At 42.9% G+C, this 25,294-nt stretch overlaps 6 protein-coding genes and 1 non-coding gene across 9 annotated transcripts; 1 reads left to right on the top strand and 6 right to left on the bottom strand.

Annotated features, from left to right (window-relative positions):
• Positions 1-138: 138 nt before the first annotated feature.
• On the bottom strand, positions 139-1,055 carry LOC115688264 (50S ribosomal protein L12, chloroplastic-like). The gene has a single exon (XM_056313824.1). The coding sequence runs from the start codon at positions 1,003-1,005 to the stop codon at positions 433-435; it is 573 nt and encodes a 190-aa protein (XP_056169799.1). The 5' UTR covers positions 1,006-1,055; the 3' UTR covers positions 139-432.
• A 183-nt stretch (positions 1,056-1,238) lies between these two features.
• Positions 1,239-1,310, bottom strand: TRNAP-UGG (transfer RNA proline (anticodon UGG)). The gene has a single exon. It is a non-coding gene; the product is annotated as a tRNA-Pro (tRNA).
• A 2,140-nt stretch (positions 1,311-3,450) lies between these two features.
• On the bottom strand, positions 3,451-5,542 carry LOC115688325 (MYB-like transcription factor EOBII). The gene is made up of 3 exons (XM_030614127.2): positions 5,344-5,542; positions 5,104-5,233; positions 3,451-4,065 (listed from the first exon to the last, which is right to left on the bottom strand). The coding sequence occupies exons 1-3, from the start codon at positions 5,480-5,482 to the stop codon at positions 3,744-3,746; spliced, it is 591 nt and encodes a 196-aa protein (XP_030469987.1). The 5' UTR covers positions 5,483-5,542; the 3' UTR covers positions 3,451-3,743.
• Positions 5,543-6,343: 801 nt separating this feature from the next.
• On the bottom strand, positions 6,344-10,322 carry LOC115688327 (ADP-ribosylation factor 2-like). The gene is made up of 6 exons (XM_030614130.2): positions 9,838-10,322; positions 8,848-8,918; positions 8,285-8,404; positions 7,612-7,730; positions 7,349-7,430; positions 6,344-6,642 (listed from the first exon to the last, which is right to left on the bottom strand). Exons 1-6 carry the CDS (start codon positions 9,983-9,985, stop codon positions 6,637-6,639), a joined length of 546 nt encoding a protein of 181 aa, XP_030469990.1. The 5' UTR covers positions 9,986-10,322; the 3' UTR covers positions 6,344-6,636.
• A 1,002-nt stretch (positions 10,323-11,324) lies between these two features.
• LOC115688326 (ADP-ribosylation factor 1) lies at positions 11,325-15,102 on the bottom strand. 2 transcript variants are annotated; one of them, XM_030614128.2, is made up of 7 exons: positions 14,962-15,102; positions 14,369-14,553; positions 13,689-13,759; positions 13,126-13,245; positions 12,577-12,695; positions 12,185-12,266; positions 11,325-11,582 (listed from the first exon to the last, which is right to left on the bottom strand). In XM_030614128.2, the coding sequence occupies exons 2-7, from the start codon at positions 14,514-14,516 to the stop codon at positions 11,577-11,579; spliced, it is 546 nt and encodes a 181-aa protein (XP_030469988.1). In that variant the 5' UTR covers positions 14,517-14,553; positions 14,962-15,102; the 3' UTR covers positions 11,325-11,576. The 2 variants fall into 2 exon arrangements, with proteins under 2 accessions (XP_030469988.1, XP_056169800.1); XM_056313825.1 differs by lacking the exon at positions 11,325-11,582 and adding an exon at positions 11,713-12,114.
• Positions 15,103-16,414: 1,312 nt separating this feature from the next.
• On the top strand, positions 16,415-20,666 carry LOC115688323 (peptide deformylase 1B, chloroplastic/mitochondrial). Of its 2 annotated transcripts, none has more exons than XM_030614122.2 (7): positions 16,415-16,721; positions 16,838-16,976; positions 17,185-17,377; positions 17,905-18,015; positions 18,864-18,926; positions 19,544-19,667; positions 20,254-20,666. In XM_030614122.2, exons 1-6 carry the CDS (start codon positions 16,487-16,489, stop codon positions 19,640-19,642), a joined length of 840 nt encoding a protein of 279 aa, XP_030469982.2. In that variant the 5' UTR covers positions 16,415-16,486; the 3' UTR covers positions 19,643-19,667; positions 20,254-20,666. The 2 variants fall into 2 exon arrangements, with proteins under 2 accessions (XP_030469982.2, XP_030469984.2); XM_030614124.2 differs by having other exon boundaries at positions 20,176-20,666.
• A 288-nt stretch (positions 20,667-20,954) lies between these two features.
• LOC115688321 (polygalacturonase At1g48100) lies at positions 20,955-25,037 on the bottom strand. Its single transcript, XM_030614120.2, has 7 exons — positions 23,974-25,037; positions 23,110-23,241; positions 22,690-22,914; positions 22,518-22,559; positions 22,233-22,440; positions 21,687-21,877; positions 20,955-21,539 (listed from the first exon to the last, which is right to left on the bottom strand). The coding sequence occupies exons 1-7, from the start codon at positions 24,304-24,306 to the stop codon at positions 21,156-21,158; spliced, it is 1,515 nt and encodes a 504-aa protein (XP_030469980.1). The 5' UTR covers positions 24,307-25,037; the 3' UTR covers positions 20,955-21,155.
• Between the last annotated feature and the right edge of the window lie 257 nt (positions 25,038-25,294).

The following is a 25,294-nucleotide window of genomic DNA, read 5'->3' as shown; positions in this document are numbered from 1 at the left end:
CAACCGAGCTTTCAAGCTAAGTCGAGTTCGAGAATAACCTCGGCACAAACTCGAGACTCGTCCCGATGCCATGCCATCGATTCGCATCGAACGAATTCGAGCATACGTTGAAAACCGCTTTCGAATCTCAATTCCACCAGACACATAACCATCGCGCTATGATTTCTCATAAGCATCGATGCTCAAAACAGATGAACATGGACACGGGCAATGCCTTCGCAGAATTTCACAGATGGTGCGGCTTCCATGAACATGCATGACTACAAAGAACTTTGAAAATTCAGTGAAGACCTCTTTACTCGCTCCTGATAACAAATATAACTATCCAGAGACATCATCAACTACAGTAAAAAAAAAAAACCCAAGAAAACCTGATAAACAAGTAATAAAACAAGAAACAGAACCAGCGATTCTTTTAAGGAAGAAAGAAGATCAAACGATGGCAATCTTGGCTCCAGCTTCTTCGAGCTGCCTCCTGGCCTCCTCGGCCTCGTCCTTGGACACCCCTTCCTTGAACTTCTTGGGCAACCCTTCGATCAGCTCCTTGGCCTCCTTCAGCGCCAGGCTCGTCAGCGCCCTCACCGCCTTGATCACCCCGATCCTCGAGCTGCTCGGCACCTCCTCGATCACCACGTCGAACTCCGTCTTCTCCTCCACCGCGGCGGCGGCGGCCTCGGCGGTGGCCCCGGGGGCGGCGGCCCCCGCGGCGGCTGCAGCCGGGGCGAACGCGGCGGCGGAGACGCCAAGCCGGTCCTGGAGGAGGTCGACGAGGGCGCGGGCCTCGGCGAGGGTGAGGCCGGAGATCTCGTCGCCGAGGCGGGCGACCTTCTCCGGGGCGGAGGCGGCGGCGACGGGGCGGAGGCGGCGGGCGCGGAGTGGGGAGGCGGGGGAGGGGAGGACGAGGGGGAGGCGGAGGGGGTGCGCGGGGCGAGGGGAGGAGAGAGGCGGGGTAGGATGGGGGGCGGAGGAGCGGATGGTGAGCGCGGAGAGAGCGTGCGTCGCCATTGTTACGGTGAGTTGAAGCAGAGAGAGAGTGACTGAAGAAGAAGAAGAAGAAGAAGAAGATAGGATAAGAGGGGGAGTGTTGTTGGCGGAAGGAGGACGAACGCGAAGATAGCGTTCCGTAAATGGACGAAAATGCCTATGCTGGAAGTCGGATTGGATAGGTGACCGGTAAGGGGTAGAAAGGGAATTTCGTGGGGCGTTATGAATGTCGAAAAAGGTGAAAATAGGGGTGGGGGGCATTCCGAGAATCGAACTCGGGACCTCTCGCACCCAAAGCGAGAATCATACCACTAGACCAAATGCCCAATCCTTGCTCTTTGCTTGTTCATTATAAAATTTGAAAACTCTAGCAGCAATTTTGACCTGCCTTCACATGAAAACTTTTGCATTCGGCAACTTTACTAAGAACCCACTCCACCCGGAGTCCATCTCCTAAGATCTCTCATTTGGGTATTTTGGGATGTAAATTCCAAAGGGGATACTCCCTCCTCCCCGAGAGAAAAGACCACGGGGGGGAGGGCTCTGGATTATCTGCCTATTGGGACTTTAAATAAGGGGGCGTACGCATCCGATCAGGCTTAATAAATTTGCTCGGAGGCGCTCGAAAGTAGCAACGAACCTTGGGGATAAAGATAACCAACGCAACCCCAGGGGAAGCATCGAGTTTTGCATTCCACAACTTTACTAAGAACCCCACTCCAATTAGAAAAAGGTGAAAAATGAAACAATAGAGACGTGGGAAGTCGGGTCAATTATTGCGTTGACCCCCCCCCCTATAATATCAATCCAATGAAACGTCGGGGGGGGGGCCCTTTTCGGCTCGTGGGTCTAACCACCCCACCCAACCCAAACCCAAACCCACGAGTTTTCAACGTGGGACTGCTCTTGTGAAGAAGGGTCGTCCCACTTTGGGCCCAAGAATCCGGCAACGCCCGCTTTGGCACTCGGTTACTTCCATCGTCCATGCCATCTCCCATTTAACTAGTACGTTGCCCTAGAACACATAGTCACCCGCTCGGTGCATCGAGATCGCGTCCACATCGAGTGTTCGGACGAGCCCGACACCGGAATGCGTAACAGTCTTGTCGCATCGTTTTTTTCTGCACGTGTTTTGTTGAGAGAACTCGGTACCCTCTCTCACGGCTTCTGTAGTTCGAGGATCCGCGACCTTGCTTGTGATTATGTGCATTTCGTAGGAATTAGTCCTAAAAAAACGTATTCGTTCTGAAATCGGTATAGCTAATAAAGCGAGATATGGACTGAATTGGACCGATCCCAATGATACTGCTTTGAAGATATGCTGACCACTAGGTTTGGAGTGACCGAGGTGGGATAATGCAGTAGGCAAAAATAGCTAAAGAGCAAAAGTCGTTCGCAAGCACAGAATTCACGTTTTAAGTGCCTTCACGGCCGACGGCCGTCACGTGTTCTTTCGTTATCCACACAGGATGATGCTTCGTACCTCGAATTTCATCACATTTGAAATGTGCAACCGAAGTGAAAAGGCCAAGGTATGACAGAACACTCGAGCGGCTCAAATTGGGTTGGCACGTTCTTTTCCTCTTCTTTGGGTTTTCCTCCATGTGCTTCGATGCAAGACAGCCCCCTTCGGATGTTCACGAATGAAAGAGGAAATGGTGGCGATCCGCGAGGAGGATAATGACAGGTTCGACCGCAAAGTCATTTTAGCTTTCTTAGGGAAGCCAACAACTTCGAAGTCGATCCCGCGTGTGTTCCTGGAAACCATCGATGCGGCGGGATTCATAGAGACCCCAAAAACATCCAAATGGTCTCCATATGTGTAGAGTGACCTGGTCTTTGGTACTGCTAAATGTCACACACTTGTTGCAGTGGTTACAGTAAGGAAACGATTGGGTATGCTTTGTAGTTTTATAAATTGTCTAACAACTGGGATGGTCGGTTTCAGGGCGGGTCGGTTCCTCGCCTAGAATCGAGGAATGGCCCTATGATGCTTGGTTCCAACAGATTGGAATCGGAAATCGAACCGGTCGGTTCTGGAATTGCCAGTTCATGAACCGGCCGGTTTGATTAGTTTCTCGATTTTAATGGGAAACCCAGTCATTTAACATTTAGCTAGGATAAGATAATAGATTCTTATAATCAAGTATAATAGTTGCACAGTTTCACTACAAAAGCATTTGTTGGTCAAGTGTTTATGTTGAAAATTATGGTTCAATTCTTGATAGGTGCTTTTATATAAATTTTCTTAAAGAGGCTTCAAATTGGTCTCTGTCTGGTTCTAGGTTCGTGGAATTGGGAATCGGACCGGTTTTCCTAGAATCAAATCTTGGACCAGTCAGTCTGGACCGGTTTGATCCGGCTTCCGGGTCGAACCGGACCCGGTGCTTGCCCTTAGAAACAACGCACACGAAGTAGATCGCGTGTGTTCGCGAGTTTCAACCGAGTTCAACGTTTGGTATCTAGTTGTACAGAAAACATCTCTAAGTTCTTATTCCAATAGATTTGTTGCCGCTGCTACAACCTAGTTAAAATACACTTGCACAAGCCACAATTGATTGTACAAAACATATCACGTATGAAATAATAATATGTTGTGGCCTTTTCTCTATAACTACAAGACCTACCTAGCAAGCTACAACGTACAGACCCAATATCAGAGCCCTTCTTTTCTTTGTTGATCATGTCACGATTTGCCGGTTTAATTAAAGCTGGACGGGATAATATTAGGCATCATGGCCAATACCACCAATTAGTGACTACATGGGCGAGAGATCCTCCACGCCCCAGCAAACGCCGTCGTTCGGGTTCGGCGCTTGGGAAGGCGGAGGGGGCGTGACCGTGATTCCGCCGAGGTCGCCTCGATCCGACGGCGGCGCCGGAGAATAGGCGATTGCCGTCGTATCTGCGGCTGAGACCCCGCAATGATTAGCGCTCGCGCTCGCAGACGATGGAGGATTAATAAGATCATTAATCTCAGTTTCTGATTGCTTTATCATTTGTTTCTGGATCTTGGTCCTCCAGTAGTTCTTTATTTCGTTGTCGGTCCTCCCCGGCAAGTGCTTCGCAATTTCGGACCACCTGAAAATGGTAAAACGGTCGTTCTTTCATACAGTAGAAACTCTCAGGATGACGATAATCGAACGAGTTCATTTACGAAAATAGAAAAAAAAAAAAAAGCCGCACACACGTCGAAAGTCTAATTGAAATTCTTTTGGGCACGCCTTTAAACCTTTTACATCCTCCAAGGTCCACGACCCCAAGTTCTAGCGATAACTTTGCATTAAGACTTTTAGAACTATAGAGAGGGAAAATTTTTAAACTATTAAAGTATGACGCGAAATATGTTATATATCTTAACAACCCCCCGTGCTTTTGGCGATGGTTGTTGAAATTCGATCCACGGCATCGTAAAGAAAGAGACCCGCGTAAACGAGTAAGAGGAGGATGCGAGATGAACCGAACTCGAGACATCTCTGGTTATAACATTAGCGCGTGAAGTTGAGCGCGCACAATCGTTTTACTCTGAAGGTTTAAGTTATCAGAGCACGGCGTAAGTCATAGCTTATATATCTCGATGGGAGCATTGGAATGTGTATAGTATGGGGCTATTTGGTTGGTCACGAGAACAAAAGTAGTGGCCGTGGCTATAAATAAGCTCCACAATTACTCCCATGCGTTGGAATTGAAATGCATGAGCCCCACCAAGCAGATCTCCTACGATTCTCTTCCTCCGAATGGTTGTGCCTTTTATGAGGTCTCAACGATAGAATTCAAACGTAGGGTACCCAAAAACACGGTAGGAAACAAGGAGAGAAAGGGATTTTGCTATTTAGAGTCCAGCATGCGAGATAGGCATGTCCATTGATAGATGATTTGCTTTATTCTCAGCTTTTTCACGGGGTAATTTTGAACGTTCTTCCGATGCACCGTCGTTGGAAAATCAAGTGATCTGATAGTTATGAGAGACTTTTGCAGTTGATTTAGATGTGCAGAGTTATGAGAAATTTGTCGATTATCTAATGGTATACGAATGCGCCTTAAATACCTTCGTTTTGCGTCGATAGGAATGTAATCAGAAAATAAAGAAACGTTCACAGAATAGGATGCGAAAATCACCTGTTTCCCCACATGGACTGCAGGTGTATGATCAAGAGCTGTTCTTCGGGAGTGATGTTACCTCTCCGGACGTCGGGGCGGAGGTAATTCAACCATCGAAGCCGGCAGCTCTTTCCGGTGCGCTGTAGACCTGCCATAATCGATATGGGAGATCATCTTAAAAGAACAAGGACAAAAGAAGGGTATGAACAAGAGAAACATTGCCAACAGTAATAAGAAACAAATTCAAGACTATTTTACCAGCAGCTTTAGCAAGAGAGTTCCATACGCCTTCGCCATGATTGGTCATGTAGTCTATCAGAATCAGATCCTCTTCAAGGGTCCATGGTCCTTTTCTCACTTCAGGATCCTGTGTGCAGTAGCATGGTTTCCCGTCCATCTTGAGAAGAGACAGCGAGAGAGAGAGAGAGAGAGAGAGAGAGAGAGAGAGAGTGAGAGAAGCACTGTCGAGCAAAACGAGCAAGCCACGGTTTATATAGAGGGCGTTTGAACTGTCGAAACAACTTAGGGCCGGTTCAGGATGTTTAATAATCTTGCATGAGAGCAGACAGCTTTCTACCTAACCGCCTTTGTAAGCGACAAAATAGTCACCCTTTGCTTTTAATTTGGCTTCGAGGATAATTTGACCGTGATAGTCATGAGTTACAGTACGCACGAGTCCAATATCGATTTTAAGTACACACATTAGTTGCTGCATATATCATCAAACTTCTGAGTAGCTACAGAAAATTTAGCTGACGAAAAAGGAAAATCAATGTGGTAAGAGAAAATTAACGAGCCAAAAAGATATCCACCTAAGTGAGACATTAGGTAGTCAATCAGTAATTGAGACGAATGATCTCAGCACGGGGCATCTCTTGCTCGATAGACATATGCGATCGTATCTGCATGAATCATATGACGTTGAGATGGCCTCTAATAAATTATCGTCATTAGGCAACACCTTATTACCTTATCATTAGGCTGCGCAGGCGAGAAACGAAGTACACTCCGGTCCTAACGAAGAAGTCATCTCAAGTCCCTAACAATGGGTCTAGCCAGAAGATTAACGATCAGCAAAAACAGTAATACATTTCCAGCAAACACAAAAAGAGAACTTCTTCCACCGGTCATGAAACTCGAGCGCCATTCTGTCTTGTAAGGGCGATGAAGGCAGTAGCAGCATCAAATTTAAAATATTGAGCTTATACATGCTGCGGGCTTCGGATGTTTTCAAATAGATAAACAAGAAAACAGATCATACGAGGTCGCAAGGATAGACATCCACTTGAACTTCTGCAAAATCCTAATACAGCTCAGTTAACCCCATGTCAACCTTGCCAGGAAATCCAAAAGGTCTTGCGAGTCACTTTTACCGCTTAAAAGTGTTGGCCAAAACAGCAGTAATGCAATCCCATGTCGCATGACATATAAAGTTGAAGCAACCAATTGAGCTTTTACAATAGTATACCGACAACAAAACAAAAACTAATCCCTTACGGACCGCGTGCTTCTGGTGCCATGCTGAGAAGCCCATGAAAATCCCCAAATGCCTCAAGCCTGAAAAACAGGATGAAGGATTGTTCTCCCAATCAGAATATAAATAGCCAAAACCGAAGTAAATGTCTATAAAAAGCAGAACAGGTCAAACGCAGTCTGGGGTGCGAGGCGGTGGCCTGGCCAATTTACCCCGGGAAATCTTTCATTTCATTGCGGTAGCAAAACTATTATGGGTATAAACAGAACAAAAGAACTCTTGGCTAACATGGTCGACATTGTGCTCAGGAACCATGGCCCCAAAGCGCGAGCACCACATGCCACCAAATCCGCACTAGAACCATCTTCATTTACAAAAGCAGTGTACTAACTGGAACTTAAGTCGTCATTATTACTAAATGCTGCCACACAATGCAGCAGAGTGGTTAATGTTCTCTACTCATTGCAGCTCATAACATTGAGCTTTAAGCATGCAGGTTGCACGTTTCCTTTTATTGTGATTGTGCAAGACTGAAGCTACTTTGACAGAAGTTGACCTGTTCAATGTGGTTTTGTACAGTTTATGGCTCGAAGGTGTCAACTTAATGGAGTGACCCACCCAGTTCCAACTTTTAGTTGATTGGACAGATTGATCCAGGCCAGTTTTCTTAAGCATGATTTGGACACCACAATAAATAAGCAATGGCTACGAATCCACCCATTCTACTCCAACTGATCATCCAATCTTGGCAGATATAATGGCTGCATCAACGCATGGGCTATCGCTTACCTTGTTGGCAATATTGTTGGAAAGCCAGTCCAGACCCTCATAAAGGCCCTCTCCGGAGGTTGCACATGTGCTCTGGATGTACCTGAGAAAAACCATGACATTCCTTATCAGAGGGAAAATCCATGATGCAAACTTTCTGAAAAACATACGCATCAAATGAAACCATTTCACCAGAAAGACCAAGATCCAGATGAACATAGTTCTTAATTCAACATCACTAACTAAAAAGAGCTATGCACTTCCACCCAGAGATAAGCTCTTACCAGTGGCGTTGACGGAGAGAATTAAGACCAAGCTTGTCAGTTATTTCCGCTGCATTCATTGCATTAGGGAGATCTTGTTTGTTGGCGAAGACGAGCAACACAGCATCTCTCAGTTCATCCTGAAAAGTGAAATGTTAATAAAACCAGCAATTTGGAAGACTTTCTTTTTCCACAAACGTCAAAGACACCTGCAGTCCAGCAACGTGCGCATCCAATCTCGTAAAGACTTTCGCAATCTATTTAATAGATCAGTAAACAAACAGCTGCAAAGCACGCACCATGTTCCCGTTTGAATTTTCAAATCATAATAAAGTTTTTTTTTTATGAAAAACAACTAGAAATGCTATCTGTGACAAGGAAAGTACCGAAGGAAAGGTTGACAAAGCCAAAGAACGACAATAGATCATCATTAACAGCTACAAGCTCAGAAGGTACGACAGAAAACTCTCTGCTTGTAAATATCCTCAATAAAATATCAGGATCCAGAAGCAAAAGACATTGATGTCGAGTAAACCAATAAAAGCAACTATAATATTTCGATGTCAAGTGTGTCAATAATAGTCACTACTCATGTAAGAATAAGCCTTTTGCCACTCGCCACAAGCAATCCTATTCAGTAGATGAAGAGAACTATAGAAGCACTAAATTAGCCCAAAATGAAACGCAGTGCTACCTCATTCAGCATCCTATGCAACTCATCTCTTGCCTCAACAACTCGATCCCTATCATTGCTATCCACGACAAAAATTAAACCCTGCGTGTTTTGGAAGTAGTGCCTCCACAATGGACGGATCTGTATTTGGAGCAAAGTAGAAGCTGCATCAGTCCACATGATTCAAAGCTTGGTTTGGATGTGCTAAAAAAACAGATAGGGACAACACTTAAAAAATTTCAGTGATCTCACACAAAAATGTGAGGTATGAGCATATGCTTGATGTAGATATCCGACATCAATAAAGGCCATATATGCCTAGGTCGGAGTGGTCAATCAAAGTCAGCAGTACTAAACAGAAGAGAATGGGGGAACCCTAGTTACATAACATTTACAGCATGTAGGGTGAATGTGGAGGTTAATCAGAAGAACGCTGAGCTGAACATTATCTCCCCCTTAGGAGACAGGGTTTTGAAATCTACAGATTTTGTTGCTTCTGTACTTGCTCGCTCTTACATGTAAGTGGTGAACAAAAGCACATGAAAAGTTACAGAAATAAAAATCAAGAGGGCAAATTGAGCAACCTTGTCCTGGCCACCGACATCCCAAACTGTGAAGCTGATGTTCTTGTATTCAACAGTCTCTACGTTAAAACCTACAAAAATAAAAGGCTCTGTTAATCACTATGAACATGAAAAAGTCAACATGGGCAAGGCTCACCAAATGACAAGGGATACAACAGCAGATTAGACGTATAGGCAAGAATAAAGAAAATGACCCAAAAGCTATCCTATACAGTTAGAAAAATAAACAAAATAGTCCCCAAATTGTTCTGATTAACCACCATCAAGCATTTATTGGGCCACAAGAAGCATGCATTCCAATAGCCACCTAATAATCTCACATAAAAAATGAAGATTATTGTCTAGAACAATAACAATTCTAGAGCCTTCGTACTCAACTTGCTTATCCCATGAATTTCCACGGACAGGCATCTGTCCAAGCATCGGTTCACCCTATTTTTCAGAAGATCTCTATTCCGCAGATAATACTCTCATTCCAGTAAGACTGGGAAAAACATGTTTACTTTGCATGAAAAGGAAGAGTCCACAAAAGCTTGACTGCCAAGACTGCCTCACTGAACAATCAGTACGATTACTAGCGAATGATGACATTCATAGTTCCAATACTAGCAACACGAAAGTCCTATCTACTCATCATTCGGTTCAAGTCCATCGAATGTCAGACCGTATCTTTATCTCATCTACCCGTCAGAGAATTCAAATTCGTTCAAATAATTGCTCTTCTACAGCGCTTCCTTAAATGACTTCCATGCTCATTGCAGGACAACAAATGCAGCCGCGCCGATCAAATGAACGCGAATCCAAATTGAAGATTCAAACTTGGACCGCTCGATATAAGCTAACAGCAGCTCATTGCGATGCATTTAGGAGATTCATGATCCTCTTGCGACTTAATACTGGATGCACAATAAACCAGACGCAAGATCTCCTTTCACCAATATATAAACCAATGATTCACTTATGAACAAGGATGCCATTTCAAGAACTCACCAATAGTGGGGATGGTGGTGACGATTTCTCCGAGCTTGAGCTTGTACAAGATGGTGGTCTTACCAGCGGCGTCAAGACCCACCATCAAAATCCTCATCTCTTTCTTGGCAAAGAGCCGGCTAAACAGCTTCGTGAACGTAAGCCCCATGGTCCCAACCGCTCTAGCTCAGCCCAGAAAGAATCACTTCGCCGCCGCCGCGCCGACAGAAGCGGGCAACAAACACAGAATCAGTCTCGGAAAATAACGCGAGCGAAAATTTCAAAACAGCAATCGCTCAACAGTCGGTATCAGATCTAAATCGAAATGCATCCGTACAAGAAAAGGTCAAATCCGATGACCAGACGACACGACAATGGATTCGAGGTACTGCTAAGCAATTCGATAGATCCGATGAGGGCATGCAGATCAAGGTGCGCCCGACGGCGATGGCGAGTGGATCTGCGCAAGAAATCAACGCCGGAGCGACAACGATGCGCCGCCGACAAGGCATTGGATCGAAACGAGTGAGGAGGAGGAGGAGGAGGAAAGGAGCTACCTCGGACTCTCTGTCTGTCCGTCCGTCCGTGTGTCTGCAGGAGGCGACGCAGCGTTGGAACGAACGTCGGGGGCACTCGCAATTGCCTTAACAACGACGTCTGTCGGTGTGAAATGGGGGAAGGGAAGGGAAGGGAAGGGAAGGGAGGTGACGAGATTTCAACGGCGACCCGAACCTCAACGACGTCGTTGCGGGAGCAGCTCTTCGATAAATATCGGAGTTTTTTTTTTATTGTTTTCTACTTCCACCGCACCCCCTCCAAAAAAAATTTGATTGCATCCGCGTCCCTTTGAGGTAAAAAAAAGCTTTCTTTGGACTCAGATGCCCCTTTTTCAAATGAAGAAAATACCATGCGAATTTTCCAATTTTACTCCACTAATTCGCGCCATTCGTCCACAATATGAGAGCTACCCGTAATTTTACACAGAGTCACATTGCTACCAACCTCTGACTCATGATGTCCTTTTCCTGTTAACTTCTATTTTTATTTTACCGTGTGGAAAAGTTTCGAGATTCACACAACGCTCGATTTGATTTTTCACAATCAAATACAGATTTTTTCAGACGCGGATATCGTTCGCATGTCTTAAAGAGCACGGAAGCAACCATGCGCTCGTAATTTGGATTGTGATAGTAAAAATAATGTCTACTTAGAAATTTGGAGTAGATTTTTTTTTTTTTTTAAGATGATACAAAATTTGATGACACCTAAGTGCGTCCAGGCTTAATTTCCAAATAGCCCCCTTAAAGGGGACAACAAGTCCTAAAATGTCTCCTCTGCTCCATTGAGTTTATAACAATGAAACATGCCCATCCCTTGCTCCATCATCAAATCAGATGACCTGGTGGCAAACGTTCTAGCATCTAGAAGGAAAAAAATTACTGTTAACATTACATTTTGAGTCAAGAGAATCTGCTGGGACCTTATGCAGGTATCATTCATAATACAGCTTTGATTTAATCTCCATACAAACCTTAATGGGCAAATTTAAAAAGGTCTTACAGAGCCATTTGTACTGCTTAAAAGTGTTCAGCCAAAAACAGCAGTTATGCAATCCCATGTCACATTACACAGATAAAGCTCTAGCAAACCATTCGAGCTTTCACAACAGTATATCAACAGCAAAACAAAGACTAAATCCTTTCAGACCAAACATAATTCTGGTGCCCCGTCGTGAAGCCAGTCAAAATCCTCAAGAGATCTCAAGCCTGAAAAAAACAGGGGAAGAAAATGGTTGTCCCAATCAGAAAATGAGAAGTGATGAAATGCCCAAATCAAGTGGATGTCTATAACAGAGAACCAGAGAAAACAGGGGAAAGGGGTCAAAGGCTCGACCAATTAAACCAGGAATATAAACATAGCAGAAACAAATCTTGGCCACCAGGGTATATTAGTGTGCGTAGGAACCATAGCCCCACCAAATAAGTCGCACATACCACCATCTCTTTTACAAAAAATTGCACGAAAACTAAAGCACAAGTTGTCACCATTACAAAGAGCTGCTTCAGCAGTAAAGCAGAATGGTTATAGCGTTCCCTGTACTGATTACAGGTCACAATTCTGAGCCTTTTGGCCTTGCAAGCTTCCTTTCATAATTAATAATACCCAATAGTACTGGACCGAAAATATGCAGTAGTTCCCTTTTGACTGTTGGAAACGATCAATCCAGTCCAGTTTCTTAAGATAAGACTCGGGCTCCACACTAACTTAGCAATGGCCCCAAATCCACCCACGCTACCCCTACCAATGACCAAGTTTCAGCAATAATCAAAAGCTATATCAGGAAGTCAATGCACGGGCCATTAATTACCTTGCTGGCAATATTGTTGGAAAGCCAATCCAGACCCTCGTAAAGGCCTTCTCCAGATGTTGCACAGGTGCTCTGGATGTACCTGAGATAAATCATCACATCCGAAAAACTTTCAGAAGAAAAAAAAGATAGTAAATGCAACAATTTCACAGGAGAGGCCCAGATCCAAATGAAAAATCAGTTCATGCAGTTCTCATATTCAGCCTCACTTATTAAGATAAACCTAGGCACTGTCCATACTTATGAGCTTCCACCAAAATTGCAAAAGCAAAAATGTTCATTTCACTCGATGAATTCTCAAGCATCATAGGCTGGATGTGACGTAACAACATTTAAAAGCAATATTTCTGAAGAAAAGAATAATTAAGAGTGAACAAGGGATAGTCTCTTGCCAGTGGCGTTGACGGAGTGAGTGAAGACCAAGCTTGTCAGTTATTTCAGCTGCATTCATTGCATTAGGAAGATCTTGTTTGTTCGCAAACACAAGCAAAACAGCATCTCTCAGCTCATCCTGACAAAACAAGACTCAAACATTAATCGCACTGTTTTTCCTTGTCCACGAGCATCAAATAGAACTGCAGTACAGCAAAACTCGTCTACACCATGTATAAAGAAACTCGAAAGATCATATCCATAGATCCACAAAAAAATAAAAAAATTGAAAACAAAACAAGTTGGTCGGGCAACAATTAGGGAAAAGGTCATCATCTACAAATTCAAGCTAAAACAGTGTACAATAGACATCACTGTGTTGCTCATATCTATTTATACGTCGCTGTTCATGAGAAAAGAACTTCAATATAGAGTAAATCCAAAAAAGGCAAAAAGATCAATGTCATCACTTATGCAAGCCTTTGCCTCTCACCACAAGCTACTCTGCTCAATAGATATTAGACATATGATTTACAGTAAAATTGTCCAAAACAGAAATGCAGCAATACCTCATTCAGCATTCTATGCAACTCATCTCTCGCCTCAACAACTCGATCTCTATCATTGCTATCCACAACAAAAATTAAACCTTGTGTGTTCTGGAAGTAGTGCCTCCACAATGGACGGATCTGCATTTGAAGTCAAGTAGAAGTTTAGTCCATTTGCATAACAATTAACAATGCTTTGAGATGCCACGAAAGAGAGCGCTATGATTCATATTTTAGTCATCTTGTAACACAAAGTATGAGATGCAAGCATGTGCTTGATAATTACCATATTATTGCACCATGCACCAACTAACGCAAGATATGCCTATGTTGGAGTGGTCAATAAAAAAAATCTGCAGTACTGAATTACAGGTATAGCCAGAAAAATTTTGAACCATGTGGGGTGGATGTGTCAGTGAGTCAGTAGAAAACCGAGCTGAAGTACACGTGCCTTTCAGAAGATGGGATTTTAATAACTGTTGGGTCATCCTGCCTCTATTTTAGTTTCTGATGGCATGCAAGCAGGAAACAAAAGCATGTGGAAAGCTATAAAGGAGCAAGCATCAAGAGGCACATAGAGCAACCTTGTCCTGGCCCCCAACATCCCAAACTGTGAAGCTGATGTTCTTGTATTCAACTGTCTCAACGTTAAATCCTACAGAAAAAAAAAGGAAGCCATATCAATCACAGTGGAAAAAAAAAAGTCAAAACATGTTACATGTTTACCTTGGGTTAACGTGAAGAGCCACCAAAACAAGATTTAAGAGTTGATACCACAAGTCAAGTACTCAATGGACAGGAGCGGATACCCAACCAGCCCAAACATCCTATCCACTCATATAACTAGATTTAGTTTCAAGGACAACAAATCGCAGCCGGTACCTCTTTCCTCACCTACCAGTTAGAAAATCTAAATCAATTCAAATGATTGCTCTTCTACTGTGCTGTCCCTTAAAATTTACTCATTGCAACCAATCGATCACAATAGACCATATCGATGCAAACAAACTCTGATTGAATATTCATAGTCAAATAATTACGGCACGTGGAGGCTGGTAGCTCATTCTAATGCGCACCTACGAGGTGCAAATTCTTCTCGGTACTTAATTCTAGACCGTTAAAAAACAACGAGCAATGACAACAGTATATCCTCCCGCATCACGACCTATCAATAAATCAGACACGAGATCTCACAGCACTGCAGATACAAAAGACAAGGCAACTGTATTCGATTGGAAACCATGCCGGGCATTGGAGGACTCACCGATAGTGGGGATGGTGGTGACGATTTCTCCGAGCTTAAGCTTGTACAAGATGGTGGTCTTACCAGCAGCGTCAAGACCCACCATCAGAATCCTCATCTCCTTCTTGGCAAAGAGCCGGCTGAACAGCTTCGTGAACGTGAGCCCCATGGTCCCAAACGCTCCAAGCTCAGCCCAGAAAGAATCACTTCGCACCAGCAACGCCACCAACAACAACAAAAAAAACCGCAACGATTCAAACGCAAATCGATCTAGCAAACCAAAACCAACCGAATCCCAACAGCAAACATTCAATCAGAAATGCAGATCTAAACCAAAAATAAACCCCCGGAGAGCCGCGAATCCGACGATCGGCGCAACAGGCCAACGCAAAGCCCGACGAAACGACCGCGAATCCGAAATCTAGCCGGCTACTTCGGCAGATCCGACGAGTCCGGGCAGATCATCGCCGGAAAAGCGGCGATTGCGTGATCGGGCGCGTTCACGGCGGCGGCGAGCGGATCCGCGCGAGGAATCGACGCGGATCGGAGGCGAATCTCGACGACGGATGGAGATCGAAAACGAGGAGGAAGAGGAGGAGGAGGAGGAGAAGTACCTCTTTTGTTTCTCTCTCTAGGGGAGCCGCAGCTTTCGAACGAAGGGGAATCGCGTCTTCGCTCGGGGGGTTTGCTTAATAATGACCTCTCGATGCGAAAAGGATGGAATTTCAAAGTCCCCCGAGAGAGAAGAAAAAAAGAAAAAAACAAAAACCACCGCCCCAAGAAGCACACAGAATGTGCGTGTACCGACGGCGCCGTTTAGCTTGTTGATTTTTTTTTTAAAGGGTGTACGACGCAGGCGACCTTTGGACTTTGGGCCCGTTATGAAACTTGACCCCTACGCTTTAAATTTGTTCGATTTGATCCTTGAACTTTAGCCCAATTTACAATATTATCTCCGAAATGTTAATTTGTTCGGTACGGTCCATAAACTCTTGGTATATATTCAATTTAGTCCTTAAATTGTGTGAAAATATTTAATGTTATCCCTAAACTTGAATTAATGAAATGACGTTGAGCCATTTTATATAGTCCGTGGACTAAATTGAATATGTGCTAAAATTTTACGGACCACATTGAACAAATTTAAAGTTCACGAACCACATTGCATATTGAGCCAAAGTTTATTGACCATTTGAGTGATTATCTTTTTTTTAAACTTAATATTATGACGAGATTCTAAATTTTAAAGGAAAAAAAATCATCAAATACGGGGAAATTTTCAGATAAGGGCCCTGAAGTGGGCTTTATTTCAAATAAGGGCTTGAAATGCCCTCATTTTCTAAAATAAGGGTATGAAGTAGATCTTATTTCAAAAAAGGGCTTGAACCTTGAAGCGACCATGTCCATTTTCAAATAAGAGCCTGACAAAGACATTTTCATCATTTATCTTTTTTTTAATTATTTTTTCTCTTTTTTTCTTTCTTTTTTCCTTTTACTGATTTTTCTTTTATTATCACTAGTGACGCCCGGAGAAGGCTTGCCGAGGGTTGCTCTTACTTGATCTAGCGAGGGACGACCTTGCTAGCTATAAGGCGAGGTTGGCCCTCGAAAGCCACAAGCAAGACCCTCGCCGAGGGAAGGGTAACCTTGCTTGGGCAAGGCCGTTCCTTGTCGGCAGCTAGCGAGACGACTCTCACCCATATGGCAAGGGACAGCCTCGCCGGGTGTTGAGGGTGGCCCTCACTAGATCGGGCAAGGGCGACCCTTGGCCAGCCCTCTCCAGTCATTGGCGAAAAAGAAAAACCAAAAAAAGAAAAAAAAAATTGGACGAAAAATGCCTTTAATTGCTCGAAATATTTAGCTGGTTGGTGATCGGCAATGTCAGACTCTTATTTGAAATTGAAATGGTCACTTCATTATTTGACACAATATCCATTTTCAATATGAGGGTATTTCATGGTCTTACTTGAAATTTTCCCACAAATAAAAGCAAAATATGTCATGTTGCAAAATATGATTCAACAAATTAAAAAGAAAAAGACAAAAGGAAATTAGAACGCAAAAGGCTCGAAGATTTTCCGGACAAAAAAATCCCGTCGCCGTCGCGCTTGCCGCTCCTGCTGCTTATCACCGACGGCCATGGCTTCTGCCGTTCGCCTCCACTTATCTTCCCTCATCATCCCCCACTCTCTCCTACCTCGTCTCAGCCTCCGTCTCCGCCCTCCTCCTCCTCCGTCCGCCTCCGGTCGCCTCCGTCGCCTCCCTTCGACACGTCCGTCCACTTCCCCCGCCGTCCGGCACGCGCCGCCGTCGCTGCCCGTTCGCGCGCAGGCCAAGCGAGGCTTCTCATCCAAGGACGACGATCTCGCTTCGGGTAAGCAGCTATTTCATTTCGTACAAATTCTCCGTTTACAGATACTTTGGTTCGGGTTGAGAGTTGGAGGAGTTTCGAGTATGTGAGATGCTCATTTTTTCTGGTTTGCTTTTTAGTTGATGATCTTCAATTCGAGGCTCCGCTTAAGATAGTGGAGTATCCGGACCCTGTGCTGAGGGCGAAGAACAAGCGGATTGGGACGTTTGACGACAATTTGAAGAAGTTAGCGGACGAGATGTTCGATGTGATGTACAAGTAAGCTCTTCATTTGCTTCAATGCGGGTGGTGGTGTCGGTTTGCGATGTTTTGGCGTCGATGCTCTGTAGTCAGTGTTTGCGGACACATGCTTAATGATCACTTGGCCGTTGTAACCGGAGTTTGTCTCTGTTCTTGTCATGTGCCTCCTAGTCATTGTTGGATACGCGGTTACAGGAGTTGAATGCTATGGCTTCCTTTTCTGCAGTACTGATGGTATTGGACTCTCGGCTCCCCAAGTAGGGATTAATGTCCAGCTCATGGTGTTCAATCCCGTCGGTGAACGCGGGGAGGGAGAGGAGATTGTTCTTGTGAATCCAAGAGTTATTAAATATTCCAAAAAGACGGTGCCCTTTAATGAAGGTTGCCTTTCGTTCCCTGGTATTTATGCTGACGTGCAGGTATATTTCTCGCTTCTTGCTGCAGCGTGGGTGTTGGACTTCCTTGAGTTGAAATGCTACTTGTAGGAGAGAATGGATTTTTTGGATGACATGGCTTGGTTCTTGAGAGTAATGGCTGAAATAGTTGGATCTTACCTTTGGCAAGTCTTAAGGCAGAGGCCAGGAAGAAATTAGGAGAGGGAAGGCAATATTTTACTATAGGTCCAACATAGAAATTTGTACTTAGTTCACTATTTTTCTCTTCAACATACTTGTTTTCCCTTTGTTTATGTATGTGATCTGGAGGGTGCTGATTTGTGTGATATGTGAGCTGGTATAAAGGTTGTTGTCATCTCTACGCGCAATGTCTTATAGTAGAAGCATCTTTTTTGGGCGAAGATATAGTTGTGGACCTGTGGCAGCTTGAGTCCTTCCAGTTAAGGGCTTGCAGTGAGAAATTGCTCGTTTTTTGCAGTGATTTTTTTTCTTAGCGAATCTATGAAATTTTATTTGCTTGTTGGAGTAAATCTGTCTTGTGTTATATGCAGAGACCAGAAGCTGTGAAGATTGATGCTCTGGATATCAGTGGTGCAAGGTTTACTGTCAGCTTATCTGGTCTTCCTGCAAGAGTTTTCCAGCATGAATTCGACCATTTGCAAGTATGGATTTTTTTAACATCATGTCGTGTACTTTAAAAAACGTTCATATTTACTTTCAAAAATACTTCGGGTACTCCAGACATTTGTGTATGTGTGGTACTGATTTCTTTATAATAAATTCACAAAACTATTGCTCTACTATGTTCTTGCTATAAATAAAGTACAAGAGAGCGAAAATGTATTGGACAGCATGAAAGAGATATTTAGCTGTAGTCAAGTATTACTTGGACTTCAATGCTAGTAACTTCTGCATTATTTAATGACCAAAATTAATGAAATTGTAGTTGACAACAAAGGTTCTAAAGCTGGATGCAACCGTCAGCCCAGTTGCTTGTTTGCAAGAGGAGACTAGTTGCTTTTTGGAAGAAGGATGATCACATAACTGTTACTCCTTGCAGTTGTTATCAGACATTTTTAGAAGAAATTCTTAGAGCATTGTTGAAGCAACATGGCTACCATGCATGCCTAGTTTTGAATTGCATACCCAAAACTTAGACAGTGGATCATTGGGCGGCCTAAACTGGCTATGCATGAATTCACCTACTCTTAGTTTGAGCAAAATCTTTTACGCTAGTTTGGCCCTCCCATGTGTTACACTGGCATGGGCAAGCTTTCAGTGAAAAAAATCAGTTTGGCCATTGATTCTCAGCATACATGATATTTCTAAGTCTAAGCGTATCTTGGTTTGAATGCGTGAAGAGATGATCCTCTGTTTCTTGCCTTATAAGTGAACTTTATCTTGCCTTTGTAGCTCATGTCCCAGAGAAGGGCTTGCTTTTTCATGTCAAGGCATTCTACACATTCATGGCTATCGTCAATCTATTCTTATATAAAATAATGTGTTGCAGGGGATTGTCTTCTCTGATAGAATGACTGAACAAGTACTTGACACGATACGTGCAGAGCTGGAGGTGAGTTGATACACACTTAGTGCCGGTCATTTCTGGTTTGTACATTTATCAAAATATCTGCCATGATCCATGTTTAAGAACTTTGAAGTTATCCCCATGAAATGCTCTATGGATGTCAAGTATCAACTTGATTTTGATTTTCCTTTAAGAAAAAACATACCATTTTGGAAATCCCTCATGTGGAGGAGTCATCTTTACTTGAATGAGGCAACATATAAGCCTGATGATTGCTTTCAGGAACACTGAAATGTTTTCTACTTTGGATGTTATCGAATTTCAGTTTATTTAGTTTTCTAGCCTTCTCTATTTGCAATCTCTTTTAGAAAATCCTTTCAGATTATTTATCCAAGAGAGAAGTCTCGTTTACTTATTCAGAGTAGCCCTGTCTCTTATTGAATTCAAAAAAGGATGACTAATTGCTTTTTGCTTATAGGCCATTAGAAGGTCTAGTGTTTCTTAGACATGGAGTTTTTAGCAGGATCGGGGCATTTGACATCTTGCATTAATAGAAGAATTTTGGGGTGGAAGGACTGGTTTGCTTGTGCATCTCTCATCTCTTTCTATGCATCTTCATTTTCTTCATATATTTTCGTCATTAAATTTTGATGCTTGTCCAGGCCTTGGAGAAGAAGTATGAGCAGAGGACAGGATTGCCTAGTCCTGAACGGATAGAGACACGTAGAAGGAGGGTAGCTGTTGGTTTTGGCAAGTCATGATTGTATTAGGGGCGTTGATACTCGGGTGAGTACAGCAAAGCTGGTAGCTTATTTTTTTGGGTCAAAGGACTGTTAATGAATGTATTGCGGAATTATGAGGGTGAAGTAAATGGCTTTCTATAAGCAGAAAAGCTCACCTTATATGCAAACCTAGTCAGAATAAGCCAGTAGCTGATTATAAAAGTTTTAACATTTGCTAGTGATTCATGCTATAAATGACCTAATTATGTGCCACTTTTATTCTTGAGTGCATATAAAATTTGGAGACAATAATAAGGTTTTACACATTACATCTGTTTCTGAGGCAAGACGACATATACTTGATAATCTTCTGACATAAATATTGCAGATCTCATTTGCTATCTTTATGTCTAACTGAGTTTATGGAGTTGACAGAAGAAAGCAAAGAAGCAGTTTAGTTCCCGTATTGCAAAAAAACAATATTAAAAGAGGTATAGATGTTCACAACTGTGGGATAAACTAGTGTGAGCTGTTCTTCACTAAAGTGCTGAGATAATTACTGCTTTCCTCAGTTTTGCGGCACCAAGTTACTTTTGTTGGAATGACAACTGATTGTGAAACTTGCGACAATGTTTTTGGGGCTATTGCAGAATGAAAGCTCAAAGGGATAACTCTTGGGAGTTATGTCCTGGAGGGGACTGATTTAGATATTCCTTTTCATTTGGAAGAGTGGGGAGATGCACAGTGCAGATAGCGGAGGAGCAGAAGTCAACAAGTTAGCAGGCAACATGAAATGATGTCTTGGTTGTAGATTTTCTTCATGATTGAGAGCAACATGCATGAGTTGTAAGTGATTGAGATTGCAAAGATTTGTGTCCAGACTGGATCTTTGGTTCTCATCTTTTGAATGTGCTTATATAATCCTGAGAGGCAAGTGCCGGGTTGTCTCTCCGACTGAGTATTTGGCTGGAATATTCATCATGGTTGGGAATGAGACGCATGAGTTGTAAAGGCTACACTTGTTTATCACAGAACATTTATGAGATTAATTATCTTCACTTCCTGATTTTTTCACCATAGAATCACCTTATACATGTAGCTGTACACCTATAAACAGGCAATGTCAGACTGAACAAATTAGTTTGGAATTACCACTTGTTCTTTTGTTTGTCTACCATGGCCATGGAATAGGTCCATCTGGTTTTCTCGAAGAATACTATGTTTCAGCTTGGTGGTTTGTCTATCTATTATTATTATTAAAGACTATGTTTCTCATCTTTGAATGTGCTTGTGCAATACTGGGAGAAAAGTGCTTGGTGGTCTCTGACAAATGGAATATTTTGCTGGAATCCTTTGTTAAAATGGAAAAAATATTTCTGTATATTCCTGTATATTGTTGTGTAGAAATTCAATTCTATCACTAGAAAATGATGATTCCACTACACACGTGTAAATTTCCATATAGTTCCTCCCTATGTAGTCAGCCAAATACGGTTGAAGAGATCACATAAAGCCTAAGGTACGTATATCTAGCAGAATTCTTTGCGTAAACTCAGCATGAAACAAGCTTAGACGGTAAGTTTGATGGCTTTCCTTTCTGTAAGCAGCTGATTGGAGGTTCTGTGGTGGTTTTCAACTGACCATATGTCTCCCAGCAAAAGGGATCATACAAGTGTCTGCCTTGAACTGATTTCAACTCTATGGTTGTAAGAGACACACCGATGCAAGGCAAGCTGTCACTGCAGGCAAAATGTACAGCTTGCACTGTGTAAGTTCCTTTTATGTTCATGTAGTTTATGCCCGAAACTGCTACAGCTGCTGTTTCATTCTTGCATGTTCCTTTGTCACAGTAGAACTGGTCAATCATAATAGGAGTTTGAACCTCAGATACTTGGATGTTGGAGAACATGATATCTTGTACAGATCCTGAACCTCCCTGTAGTTACGAAAAAGGTAGGTTGTTGGTTATTCAATTATCAATTTTGCCTTGCTGCAATTTGAAGTTGAGTTGTTACTGTTTTGTTAATGAAGTGGATAATCGAAAAAGATTGTGGAGGTTATTATCGGCTTAGGATCTTTTTACCTGCCATGTCTTTATCCTGACCCCAGTTAATGTTCCAGTAAATGTTGTGTCTCGGACAGTGACGTTTGAGACACAAGCTTTAGTGTTGTCCTTTCCTAGTCCTCCAATACTGATACCATGTCCTGGTCCACAATTTACATTGTGTATGTACACATTGGAGCATCCAGTCTGTATCGATACACAGTCATCTCCTGCAAAAGAAAAATTGGTACTCAATTATTGGTCCTAGTTTTATTGATCATTTGGACCAAAATGAGGAGACCATTCAAAGGTCTGTGAATAGTAGAGCGACTTTTGGGTGGACTAATTCTGAGAAGGCTTTTGTTAATGAGTACCCTGGGGCATTTGTGAAGCACTCAATAAAGGAAACTCGATAGTTTTCAAAGCATCGACTGTCCTCGTGTTATGCGAAATGTTTTAAAAATTGAATTATTCCAAACTAAGTATACTTAACAAGTGACCAGGGGATACTCGTTAATATTAGGTGCTTGTGGTGCCCCAGAAGGAAGGATACACTGCTTTGGTGTTAGGAAAATGGAGGATTACCGGACGCAATATCTGTGCTGTAAATCAGCATATTCTGGGAATTCTGTAGATGGATTCCATCAGTGTTGGGGCTGTCTCCTGGGGAAGATATAGTAACACCAAAAACCTGGACATCTGTGCAAGAGTCGAACTTCAGGTGGGTCTGAGGGCTGTTCTGGATGGTTATCCCATTGACTGTTACATCAGTGCTTCCATAGAACCTAAGTGCCTGCATGGCAAGATCACAATGTTTTAGGAATTTATCTCTGGTCTATGGGATTTTGAGGTGGAAAGACTGGAAATTACCGTGGGCTTGGTGCTTGGCATATTACTTAGGTTAGTACTTATCTGCAGTCATGATTGAAAAAAGTGGATAAGTTTCGAGAACTGTGGTTAGGCTTTTAACTGGAACTATGCATGCTAGTGTACAATATATGACCTATAGGAAAAAGTGCACGTGTAATATGCACTGAATTACCGTATCGTTGGAACTATTTGTTGAATTTAGGGCTGTGGAGGAGACCGAATCCAACTCCTCTGTTGGATTAACAGTGGGTGAATCGTTCCACCACACAGAGCCTTGTCCATCGATGATGCCCTGTCCCTTAATTTTGATCTTTGTAAGCTTTGTGAATTCAATCCATTGGAGGAGACCTGATCCCCAAGCCTGAGAGCTAGTTGGAGCAATTATCTTGCCATCTAACTGTATAAAAGACGAGTCAACAAAACTGTGGCTATCCCGTGGAATCCTATACTAGATGGTAGTACACAGAATATGTCTACCAAAATTTTCTTCTACAAGGTTTTGAACCCGATTAACGCCTCACCCAGCAGTGGCCTGATGCCAAGTGGTGATGTCTACCAGAGTTAGCTAGCAGGAATGGGATGTTAAAGTTACCTGAAACACAATGCCCGGTTTGCAATTAGGCCCTGAAAAAGAGATTGGATTGACCATAAACACGGACCCAGATGGGACCACCATTGTTGATGCCGCCACTTGACATGCTGCTGCCCAAGCTGCTGCAAATGCCTGTCCGTTTGACTTAATTAATTTATATTTTTAAAACCATATAAACTCTTAAATCACATCCCTGCTTATTATGCTGCAGCACAAGCTGCTTCAAATGCTGTTTCAAGGTTTTCAATTATTTATTGATTGTTGTTTCGAGGTTTTTAATTATGCTGCTTTACAAGCTGCTTCAAGTGCCTGTCAGTTTGACTTAATTAGTTTTTATCCTAGAACCACATAAACTCTTAAATCACATCCCTGCTTTATTTTTAGGTTTTCAATTATTTACTGATTGTTTTTGCGAGGTTTATTTCCCGTGCCCCAGAAGCATCTCCTGGCCTAACCATCGGCCTCCTTCATTTCTCCTAGGGCTGCCTTGTTGGGCACCACTACAGATTGTGTGGCACCCATTAGAAATCATAGTGACTACCAATTTCTTTCTGAATAAACTGTGATTACTAACACTGCTTGGTTTGAGTTTTAGCATTTGAATTTGTAAACAGTTGCAGTTCTATGCATATGAAGTGCCTGGTGAAAGATCATTTAGCGCCTTCAACCAAAAAAAAAAAAATCATTTAGCATCAGCATACACTAATGATCCAGTAGGCAAAGCCATTCTATAATACTGTCATTTTCTTGTGAGGTTCTCTAGTCAGCTTTTCAAGCTGCACCTGCTCGAGATCAAGGTGGAAGAACACGTCTGATTTGCTTAAAGAAAATATACAGTAGAAGGCTTTCAGGAATAATAATCACCTTCGTATCATCAGCCTGTCCATCACCTTTAGCACCGTAGTCCAGCACATTAAAAGTGGTAGTACTCCCTGAACTTCCTGCTAAACTGGTCATAGTCTCTTGAGGAACAGTGTACCCATCTCCCATCACCTTCGGCGAAAGGCGGTGGTGATGTTGACGGTGGTGTCGGTGTCCACCTCGATGACCTTGTCCCTTTTTCAGTGGGTGCGCCTCGCTGGGCCTCCAATGCTTGCCTTCTCTGCCATAGCAGGTCCCCAAACTTGCACTCAAAATGAAAATGGCAATGAGAAGGAGGGAGGCGTCGTTCTTCAGATTGATTTTAGTCATCCTCATGGATCTGGCTAATACAACAGAGGGAGGGAAGGAGGGGAGGCAGATGTTTGAACGAGTATATTAAACTAGGGGTGGCTAATGATGGGTATGTTGGTCTCTTTATTTATAAGCAGGAAGCATTGCTGAGTAGAAAGAACTCAGGACTCGTAGCACTGTGCAACCATGTGCCCCACAGTTTAGCAAGAGTATGGAGCGAACCTTTTGCTTTCTGTTATTTTCGTGACTCTTCGGCTTGTGACTTTTCGATTCGTTAAACAAATGGAATGTGCGTTGTCAATACCGTTAAATAGGACGAGTGGTGGGAATTCTAAACTAGGGTTAGAACAATGCCCTGTTGTGTCTGTTAGGACGTAGCTCTCGTTCTTCTATTTGATTGTCATAACCTGTGGCTCATGTCGAGATTTCTTGCATCCGAATCAGTTTTGATTCTGTCCAGGTTTTTTTTAAGTTAACCTCGGCGTGCGATGCCGGTGGTTCTGTGCCCCAACGATTTTCAGGACATCGACGTTTTTATTGTGATGTGTGTAGTCAATGCTTTAAAAACTTTGATATGTTCTTGATTGAGAATGCTTAATATGCAGTTTTGAGGTACTCGTGAGCAATAGCTTGGAGACGAAGTGTTGGGAATGGGATTGGATTTCATGATGGTCTCTCTGTCGAATGCATACGCCATTAGCTCTTCTTTTTCTTTACCCAACCGAATTTGTCTCTACCGTTAACAATGAGCTCGTGACCGTCTGTATTTGTCATACATAAAACCACATGATGTAGCCCCACCATTCGCATACGCATGATGTCATTGAGGAGACAGATAAATTAAAAACAATCGTGTGGAGATTGAACATGCGCCTTGTTTAAGACAGGCGGCAATAAATTAGACCTACAACCGGAAATAATTTGACATGGCCCCGATACCATGTTGATGTACAATAAAACTTGAAAGTTCTAGATATTGAATTGAAAAAATTCGACGCTCATAAGACTGTTT

This window comes from Syzygium oleosum, unplaced genomic scaffold (genome assembly GCF_021117445.2).
Source record: "Syzygium oleosum isolate NSW1041296 unplaced genomic scaffold, Sole_v2.1 Sole_v2.08, whole genome shotgun sequence".
Classification (NCBI taxonomy): domain Eukaryota; kingdom Viridiplantae; phylum Streptophyta; class Magnoliopsida; order Myrtales; family Myrtaceae; genus Syzygium; species Syzygium oleosum.
The sequence above is the reverse complement of the archived record's forward strand: the minus strand, read 5'-3'. Positions and strand labels throughout refer to the sequence as shown.